Here is a 10,640-nt window from a genome sequence, read left to right as displayed (position 1 = left end):
TACATCCTTCTTTACGGCATCTCATAAATTTGTTTTTATCCTGGACAGCACAGATGGGTAAGTGTCTATTTTCAGTCCTTCTCACATCTTTTGGGGGTAGGGGCTGTATGGACCTAACTCTTTTTGTTGAGACATCGTCTTCGATTTCGATGTCACTTAGCCTTCTTTTACCAGCACATGCGGACAAACATTCTCCTACGTACATCTTAAAATCTAATAGGTCCATCAACTCGCACCTCCTTGCACCACAGGAAAATTTGTCTTTTTTATAAAGAACCCAGGAATTACACAGTGCGAGATCAACCATATGCCAAAAAACTCGTGTGGGCCACTTCTTTGTTCTGATGTTAATACGGTAATAGGATATCAACCTGTCCGCTAGATCTACGCCTCCCATTGACGTGTTGTAACTTGCTACGAATACGGGGACAATTGACATTTATGTAATTTTTGGCTTTCTTATCCCATCGACGAACAGATATAAGTGGTCGTGCTCCAGTCGACGTGGCCGCCATTAGAACCGAACGACTGTCCATCCATTTTACAATCGCTAGTTTCTCATCTTCTCTCACAAATTCATTGAAGGTACCTCTGCGTCTTTTTAGAAGATCATGGTCGGTTGAAAGTTTTGTTCGCAGTTCTTTGGGGATTCGGTTTTGTTGAATCGTGCCCGTAGCATATATTCCATTTTCCAGCAAAAACTCTAGTAGTTTTATCGAAGTAAAATATCGGTCAATAAATATTTCGCTGCCTTTACTAATATTTTCTGCAAGTCTTTGCACTACTGTTCCTCCGATACCTAAATCGTGGTTGCAAAATTTTTCAAACCAACAGGACAGGGTTTCCCCTTAACATATTGTTTCAATTGCGTGGTACCAGAGAATGGAATCATTTGTTCATCGATGCTCAGTTTTGCTGGCTTTGGTAGCAATTGACATTTTTTCAAAACGGCTTTTATTATTGGTTCAACTTTCCACAATTTGTTGTTTTCTTTTTCTTGTGGTGTAGCTCTTAAGTTGTCGATAAAATGCATATAATTTCTTAATTTAAAAAATCGATCCCTTGGTATCTGTGTAATGGCTGGAACATTAATAGCAGGTCGGTAGTACATCCTTACGCGCGGAAGTTTCATGCAACCAGCAAGTATGTGGGCCCCAGATAGTTTCTTGTACTCATTGTAGTTTTCTAGAGCGTACGTATTACTTTGTTGTGAAATTTCGCGCCAAAAATCGTCGTCAAAATACTCCGAGAAATATTGGAAAGGTGTCCACTCAAATCTATCTTCTGCGTTCCATGCCTCGTCGGCAGCGGGAGTATTACCCACGACAAATTCTTTGGCTAGCCATTTAAGCGGTTTTTTATTTTGAAGATTTGAGGGGCTTTCATTTGCATCAACCAACTCTTGTTCAGCAATATTTTCTTCTTCATTATCAGATTCTGCATTGTAGTCAGAATCGGAATCACTTGAAGAAGCCACATTCGAACAATTAGGAACGAGTTCCAAGTCTTCATCGTCGGACAAACCTTCAAAATCACTGTCCATGAGCATCTCCATCACCTCTTCTTCCGTAAAACGTTTTTTCGACATGATAGCTACCAAATGTCCAGCCCACTGAACATTTAAGAAACAGTATTCATATCCGAATTTTAATAAACTTATTTAAAAGATTTTTTATTTACCTTAAAGAACAAGTATTTTTCGATTGAATTTAATAAAATATTAAACTGGATTGGAAGAAATATAGCGAAAATATTAATTTGAAATTACATTCACAAGGACCACACGTTTTTTCAAATAACTGTTCACTTCTTGGATCGTATTACGACAGTATTGCCACAAACGCAAAAAAAAACAATTCAATTGTAAACTTAAGATGTCCAGCTGGCTATAAAGTTGGATCGAATTGAAATAAATTTAAAATTTTTTATTATATGTCCATTTAAAAAGTGTCCAGCGGGCTACACGCGAGGACCGAGGAGGGTATATTTTTTCGGTATTGAACAATCCTAGGGGGTGGCGCCATTCCGCATTTCCGTCTTTACTGTTTTTGGACCACTCTAACGTACATATGTATTTACTTGGTCGATTTGTTTAAACTAAAGTTGGAGAAGAATTAACTTCCCCGTTGCTCTCTCATTTCGAACTGAATTATTTTGCATAACAAGCGTCAGAAATGTATGTATGCATTTATTTGAATTCGTATTGCTGAATTCACAGAATCTTTTTCGGAAGCTTCAACACTTTCATCAAGAAGTTTCTGTTCGATTTTTAATTTCTGCATTTGTGTTTCATTGAGGCTGAAATTTGTGATTTTTGTATTCCCAACCACTTTAGGGAGCACACTTAATTTGCATGCAAAGGAAACAAACATTAACGGTTACTTCTCTGTTGAGGAATAATTCAATAGTTTGTATGTATTAGGGGTTCGGTACACGCGGCTGAGTTAGCTTAGATATGTACCTTCAATCAAGCTTGCTGATTCAATTACTGTATGTCTGTATGTATATATATTTTTTTAATTTTTTTTTATTTTTGTTTTTTCACGTGCTGTCAAAAGACATGGTTCCTTATCAGTATTAATTTATGTATTCATTTAATTTTATGTTACGAATTGAAGTACAAAACTATTTACTAATAAAAATATGTTCTTATTTAATGCAATTTATTTTAAATCGCGAAATTTCGACATAATTTGAACTTTGGCCACCAGCTATAACTCAGCGAGTTCATGAATTTATATGAATAGGTTTTAATGTCATGTCAAATTTATCAGCTTTCCAGTCAAAGTTTTGTCGAGCTTTAAACCTCGGTAGCAGCCTCTTAAAATTTGTTCTAAATTTAAAAATTTCGTGAATGTCTTTATCTTGTGCGTAGAACATACAAAATTTAAAAGTTGCTATTTTCAAGGACCGCCCTAATACACATCGATATAAACGAAAGGCGAAAACCCAAAGAGATCTCGTTGTGATGGAAGAAGAGCACGCTTCCAGAGTTTTGTATACAATACAAGAAAAGGGCTCCGTGAATTATTATAAATGAATTTAGACCGCCGTTGAAATTGTTAATTCAAAAGGTGTTAATTTCATAGAGCCATCTGAAGCTGTATTTAGGAAAAAAATTAATACATATTTACGTTAGAGTGCGCCTCTTTTTTCAACTTTTACCCACAAAGCAAGACTCCCCTTCGAAAATTTTTCAAATCGGATAATGAAAAGACTTGCCTAAGAGCCCTAAAGCCTCTATACCTACCAAAGCGGACGAAATGGAAATGGCGTAGACATATTTAAGATCAGCTTGCACGAATCTAATGAGTGATACAAAACAAATAAGTTCGTTCCATTTCTTATTGTATGTCAAATTTAATGAATTAGCATCAGCAGTACATAGAGCCAAGGAGGCTGGTATGTATTGCCATACCATACTTGTAAAAGAAGAATCGGTATAGAAGCTTGTTTTTAAAATCATTTCAGGTCACTAAGAAATTGATTTTTGATAACACAAGTACCGTATACATTTTTACAAGTTCAAGGCAACATAAGCATAGCCTCAGCGTCCAAAATACGATTCTCAAAAATACGCATTACATTTCTGTTATCAAACAATTTATTATTGCATACATAAGCATGTATTTTCATTAAGATCAGCAAAGCGACAAGAAGTTTGTATAGGACATGTTTATAAAATACTGCGCCTTAACATAGAAGGTCAAAAAATACCCTTATCTTTAAATTATTAGCCCCCTACAGCGATACGATTTTTCTAAAAAAAAAAGTTGTGTGAATCCGATACGCGACTGAAGTGAAACTTTTTCTTTCTCTATTACCCGTAATGCTGTATTATTAGTGAACCCGCATAGCGTCAAACCGCCAAAATTTAATCCTAAAAAATATTCCAAACGTTAGTCACAATTGTTGCTTATATATGTGCCAAGTTTCATTTAGACCTTTGTCGAGCCATTTCTGTGTCTTCAAAAAATAAAACGTTATTACACATCTACAGGCCAAGCTCTTTACTTTTGCTAGTTTTACTTTTGATTTATTTTTTTTTTTTCACATAATTTATGGTATTATCATTTTTAAAATACGAAGAAACGGTGCCGGTTTGATGACCGTCACTGAATATGCCTTCGCGTATTATATATAAATTTCTAGTGGTTATTTTAAATAAGAAACTGAAGTGGAAGGAGTATACGGTTCAGTCCCCCAATTTCATTTATGGATATTTATGTAGTGATCGTATAGTGGCCTGCATTAGAAAAAAGTAAAACTCGGGCTATTCACCAATGTGCAAAGGTCCAGTATGATCTAAATAAGCGGATCACTCCGAACCAAGCCAAACGATGCTCTGAACGCTATATTAAATTTTTTTCGCTTGAGAGAGGCATCCCAGTGGCAACCTGAAGTCGTGGGACACTCTTGTATATTAAATAAATTTTGCTTTATTCCAAACAGTACAAACGGCTGTGCTTCGATTTTGGTTCCGGAAAGCAGTTTCAGCACAAGAATCCCAAGCAGGGAGAAGTGGAAAGAAGATATTAGCACTCCACCTGATAGTATTGACATCTGTACAGATGGCCCGAAATTCGACGGTAAGATGGGAGGAGGCGTTTTCTCACGAAATCCTCCTCTGTAAATCTCTTTTAGGATGCCAGACTACTGCAGCGTATTTCATGCTCAGGTTTCAGCTATCATGGATGCTCAAGATAAGCTTAGAACCGAAATCCTAAGGATCAACTTTGGTGATATCCGGACCTCAATAAAAGCTCTGAGCTCTTTTACGTTTTACTCAAAGAATGCGCTAGACTACAGGAGATGGCCAAGCAGAACAGACTCACATGACTTGGGTCCCTGGTCATATGGTCATATGGATGGAAACTGCATAGCAGATGAACTTGAAAGGTAAGGACCGACCAAGCAGATTTTTCTTGGCAAAGAACGCATTGGTATACCATTTGCCACTTGTCAGCTGCCATTAAGTGCATACAAACAAGCCGAAGAAAGATGGAGTCAAAGTACGACTTGTCGAATTTTCAGGCAGACGTGGTCTAAATGGGATCGAAAGCGGTCACGAATTGTAGACTTCTACATTTTTTTTTGTTAAATAATAACTTTAATAATAAACATTGAGTAAACAAAAGAAAAATTGCCAAAACTTGTTAAAATGTCCCAATTTTTTCCTGCCACTCTATGTGTACAGTTACATTGTCCCGTCCGTTCTCCAAGGCGGAAAGATCTTGAGGTGGTAATTTATATGATATATACATAGGTGTTCACAATCGCAGCACATGATACTGATAACTGCCTGAAATTTCTTAGTTTTTATTTGGGAAACGACAAATTACTCGCTTATCAGTTGGGGAATTATTTAGCAGGTGATAATATAGCCAATGTTATCAAATAAAGCTAATACCAAAATCGAGCTAAACGATTATAAATAATGTTCAATAACTAACTGCTTCAGTTGTCCTAAGCTGTAACTTAGAAATCCACAAACGTAAATAGTTATAGCACAGGCATGTGTATTAGGGTGGTACAAAACTTTTTTCCAGCCAACCCCCAGAACTGAAGAATATCGAAAATAAGAAGACTCGTATTTTTAGTATCGAAATAGGTTAATATTGGTGGAGTGCAATAATGTCCGCGGAAATAACGCCCATGTGCTTTATTTCCAAAAAAAAGAAACGAAGGCCGCGGGCGCTTAAAATTAGAAATGAGGGAAAAATAGTTGGCCAAGTTGTTTATCATTCATAACATCCTATATGGTCACCAAAATATTAGACTGGTTGGACATTTATGATTATTTTTAACTGATTTCAAAAGTATGAACCACTCTACTGTGCGCCTCTGCGGAAAAGTTATGCTATAACCTTCTAAACATAAATTGTATAAAATTTCAAAATTTTATCTTAGCTTTTAGAATTTCGAAAAGAGGGGCAGAAGACTTTGAAGCTCTGACCATTCCCTACAAAATAAAGGAGTAAAGATACGACCGTAAATATTTAAGATAAGAGTGCTGAAATTTGGTCACAATTATTTTTTTGTGACCGACAGCGAACTTTTTTTACGGGACCAAAGGCAAAAACATTTGTTTTGTTTGTCACTGCCTAGTGTATATATTATTTTTTATGAATTTTTATTTCATTTTTTTCTCTAAGTTTATATTTTATCATATCAAAAATATTTTATTTTATTGTTATGGCATTCAAATACATATTATTTTTTCCCCCAAATGAAATCAAATTTATTTTATTTACCTAACCACCTCCAATCCGATTTGAACCTATGCTCTCAGAGCCAGAACCTGTAGTCTTCGCGCAGCGCCACAACCGACATTTGTGAGGAAAACCATTAACTTCGGTTTAGATCGGCTTTGGCAACCCAAAAGCAGATGTCGCTGATCGCATAAGCTGTTCGAACTGTCGTACTGTGATAGGCCCACCGTCTCAGCTCATGCCAGTTAACACGTTTTGTGTGCGATGAGTATGTACTACGTGACCATTTCTGAACTCGTACAATTTCTTGCAGGGTAGCATTTGTATGATATATATACATAAGTATGCAATTAATGCCTAAAATTATGCACTGTTTTTTTAATTATTTTCTATTTTAGTTGAAGTCAGTGGTGCTTAATCATTTTTCATTTGTAATTTAAGTTAAAAAAAAATTTTTAATTTTTCAAAAACTAACCCGAAACTTGTTTGCAAGGACACACCACTTACAACCTACTGTTAAACTTAACCGTAGAAAAACTTTTTGGCTCATTCCGAAAGTCTCGTCAATCTTGTGCGTAGATATAAATTATAGATGAGTGCGGGATATCGGGACCCACGGTACTGATGTCAAAATGGCCCGGATAAAAATTTTGACGAGTTACCTTAAGAATTAAGGGATTAAAACGCTGAGATTCAGTTCAAGCAAGAGGTCTTCTACGTTCTGTAGGATTGCCTTATTGGATACATTACGAGAAGATTTGAAGCAAACTAGAAATTTGCCCCTGTGAGGCTTAGACAGATAGATATCAAAATGAGGTATGTACCGCAACTTAGAGATCTATTGCTCCCCCTCCTCTTCACAATACTTCCTCTAAGCCTACTTCCCTAAAGAATAGCAGCACCGCCTTCGGGGGTAGGGAGTGAATGTGCTCAGGCAGTAGCCACATCGAGCTTACTGTGCGGTTTACGAGGGTGGACGTTTCTGTCAATTTGATCGAAGAAATTAGACGTTTAAGGACTATTCACGAAGCAAATATAATTCGCTTACCTCCAATCCAACTATTTAACACGTTGCACGAATTGAAGATGAACGCATTATTCCCTGATATTTGCGTATCACTCCGAATTTTCGGCAATATTCTAGTGACTGTTGCCGAAGACGAACATTTGTACATCTAATATTCAATAATGCAATCTACGATGAAACAAGATAGTTTAACTAGATTCGGAACTTTGACTTTGGCTGGTACAATTGCTCAAATTTAGCTCACCAAAAATCCAGTGCTGTTTATCAACTAAATACGAATGTGGCTATAGTTTATTGAATTTACAGGCCTCTTCTCAACGTTACTGTTTTGTCACCAAAAATTTAAAAATAATGTATTAGCAAAAACTGAAACAGAAACACATTGGTTACCACCAGGAATGTTAATCTCGGGATCTTGGAAAATAGTCCCGGGATTTTCGGGATTTGTAATTCGCCCTGATGGCAATAATATAAACTCCTTTTATTGACCAATATTGGCTATATTTCTTTTTTATTTAATAATCAATAGTTTTTATAAATGTCTAGCTCATTATACATATAACAACGCGCGATAGTAAATTTTAAACACAAATATCAATATATTCGCGACCCCATATGCCAAATATAGTAAAATTGCGTTTTAAGTTTTTCACTCTGAAGTCAGCCATTCAGAAATGATTTTAAAAATTCAGAGAAATGCCCTTAGAGAAAAAGCAAGGGTATCAAATTAAAGAGGAAATCCTGTTGAATTCAAACTGGTTCAAGTTTTGGATGCAGAAGGGCTGGTAAATATTGAAAATGTCCTATTAAAATTTTATCTTTGAAATTTCGCAATATTTGTTTTTGAAAAAATTCTATGTTAAACTCGACAACATCCTCGAATTTCGTCCTTTTAATATTATCAACTTAAAAAAATACCCATTCGTCCTTGTGACTCCAAAATATTTTAATTTTTTTAAATTCCAAACAAATTTCCTCTTGCATTTGGTACCCATATTTTTATTCTAAATTGCATTGAATTTTTAAAATAATTTTTTGCAATTAATCATGTCTTTGAAATTACAATGCCCATTAAAATAAATTCTGACATCAGAGAGAAAAAATAAAAACGCCACTTTAAATAAAAAAAGTAGGTTTCAACCCATTTTTTTTTTATTATTTATTTTATCGTAGGAGAGCTTCTCAAACAATATAGAAGCAATTTTTTCGATTTAAGTTTTTGAAAAGGCTGAAAAATTAACATCCTTAGTTACCACCCAATTTTGCATAAAGCAGACTTTTTTCCAACCTTTGAGAAACTCTTGATTCTCAAGTGGATGCACAATATGTTTCAACAGCATTTTATTAAAGGTTTCATTAAAACTTGAATAAAGTTTGAGTTCAAATTCTTGCAAATCTCAGATTATTTTGCATAACAAAAATATGCGCTTTTGTTTGAGAATCGGTTGGTTATTCAATTGAGGCACACTCGAAAATCATCATTGGAATTGGATATTTATTAAGCTGTTAAAGAAATATCTCAACTTCGCTGGGGCTCGGCACCGCTCTCGGCGGTCCTGACAGCGCCATTTATTGAAAAAGTGGTCGAAAATAGGACTTCCAGAATGCGCCACATCCTGAACCAGCCACGGCGTCCTCATGCCCGAAATTATAGGCAAACCCTAATGGCATAAAATTATCTTTCTAATATGTAAAACCAGTTTTTCATATTAGAACTATGTAATCTCATAATTTAATTTCTAGTTAAATTTTTACACCTCTAAAACAAAAATTTACCATTACCAATGGTGACTTATGCGATGTAAGTCCAAATTGGGGAAGGCTTTCGAAAACATCGCGGCGACTAGTTAAAGCAGAGATATTACAGCAGTAGTGCGATTCACTACGCTATTTTAACAACACTTTTTATTGTTAAAGCAACTAAACGACAATTTTATCAATTAAGCTATTCATTAAACGTTTCCCTAACAACATTCGTTAACGCAAAATCAGCTGTTGTCGTTAACGATAACAACAGCCGCTAATTTGACAACGTCTAGTTTGGTGTTGTTACAAAAAACATAAAAAATCGAGAGCGCAAAAATAAAAAATTAAGTGAAAAAATGTCGTTTGAATACCTCGCTTATAGTTTGTCGCGTAGTCAGCAGCAATTTAATGCATTGAGGGTGGATCGGCGTATGTTGCGGAGTGCGGACAATCCGTTTGAGTTGCCACCAACAGAGTTCCGGAAATTATACCGGCTAGGACCCAACTTGGCAGCCAGTCTGGTTCAACGGTTGGAAGTGTATTTGAAAGGCTCAAGAGTAACTGCCATATCTGCCGAAAAGCAGGTGAGGCACTAGATCTTTAAGCTTAATGCACCTTGTATAAATTCTCTTGTATTTTTGAAGGTTCTGTCTACTTTGCGTTTTTATGCCACTGGGTGCTATCAACGCCCTGTAGGAGAGCAGTGGGGCATTTCGATGAGCCAGTCATCCATAAGCCGTTGTATTCATCGTGTGACAGATGCAATTAACAACCACTTGTTTTTAACGGAGGTCAAGTTTCCTATGACTCAAATGGAACGTCAAGTTGCCAGAGAAGTATTTTCCTCAGCACCGGCGCCTTTTGTGGGGGGAACTATTGGGGCGATCGATTGTACCCATATTTCTATTTTGGCACCGAAAAATAATGAGGAGGCGTACGTTAACCATCATGGATACCACTCATTAAATGTACAAATGGTAAGCAAATTGTTATGAAAGAAAATTATTGCATAATTACCACTGCTACATATGTATATTTGCAATAGATATGCGACCCAAATTTGAAAATTTTAAACGTGAATGCGAAGTATCCGGGAGCAAGACATGACTCCTATATTTGGAGCTCCTCTGCAGTGCGGAGAGTGATGCAGCGTTCGTACGGAAATGGGAACCACAACTTGTTTTTAATAGGTAACGCTTATTAATTAATGTTAAAGTTAACTCTAAAAGAAAATGTTTGCAGGTGATTCTGGATACCCCCTAGAGCCGTGGCTTATGACGCCGTTACCAAATCAACCGGAGGGGTCTCCTAAGTTTCGTTATAATGAAGCGCTCTGCAAGGCTAGGAATCCTATCGAAAGACTTTTCGGCGTCCTCAAAGGAACTTGGCGATGTCTTTCGCAACAAAGGGTTCTTTTGTACGATCACGGGTTTGCTGGAAAAGTCGTCAATGCGTGCGCAGTACTGCATAATATTCGTTTGGGAGAGCAGCAAACGAACGAACCTGATAACTTTGCAACCGAAAGTGGGGCAGACATACTTCTTGAAAACTCCAACTCGTCATCTTCTGCTGCGAAACGAATCCAAGACAGATTAATAGCTAACTTTGTTTCTTAATAACTTCTAGTTAATTAATAATTTTTCTACTTTAGACTG

At 36.3% G+C, this 10,640-nt stretch overlaps 2 protein-coding genes across 5 annotated transcripts in view; both read left to right on the top strand.

Moving 5' to 3' along the window:
- The window catches only part of LOC118733172 (glutamate receptor-interacting protein 1), a 179,760-nt gene that overhangs the window by 106,650 nt on the left and 62,470 nt on the right, over positions 1-10,640 (top strand). The window lies entirely within an intron of this gene.
- Positions 9,115-10,634, top strand: LOC118733175 (putative nuclease HARBI1). Its single transcript, XM_036462456.1, has 4 exons — positions 9,115-9,569; positions 9,630-9,962; positions 10,031-10,175; positions 10,228-10,634. The coding sequence occupies exons 1-4, from the start codon at positions 9,342-9,344 to the stop codon at positions 10,599-10,601; spliced, it is 1,080 nt and encodes a 359-aa protein (XP_036318349.1). The 5' UTR covers positions 9,115-9,341; the 3' UTR covers positions 10,602-10,634.

Source organism: Rhagoletis pomonella, unplaced genomic scaffold (genome assembly GCF_013731165.1).
Source record: "Rhagoletis pomonella isolate Grant_MI unplaced genomic scaffold, Rhpom_1.0 Rhpom_scaffold_00002, whole genome shotgun sequence".
Lineage (NCBI taxonomy): Eukaryota > Metazoa > Arthropoda > Insecta > Diptera > Tephritidae > Rhagoletis > Rhagoletis pomonella.
The sequence above is the reverse complement of the archived record's forward strand: the minus strand, read 5'-3'. Positions and strand labels throughout refer to the sequence as shown.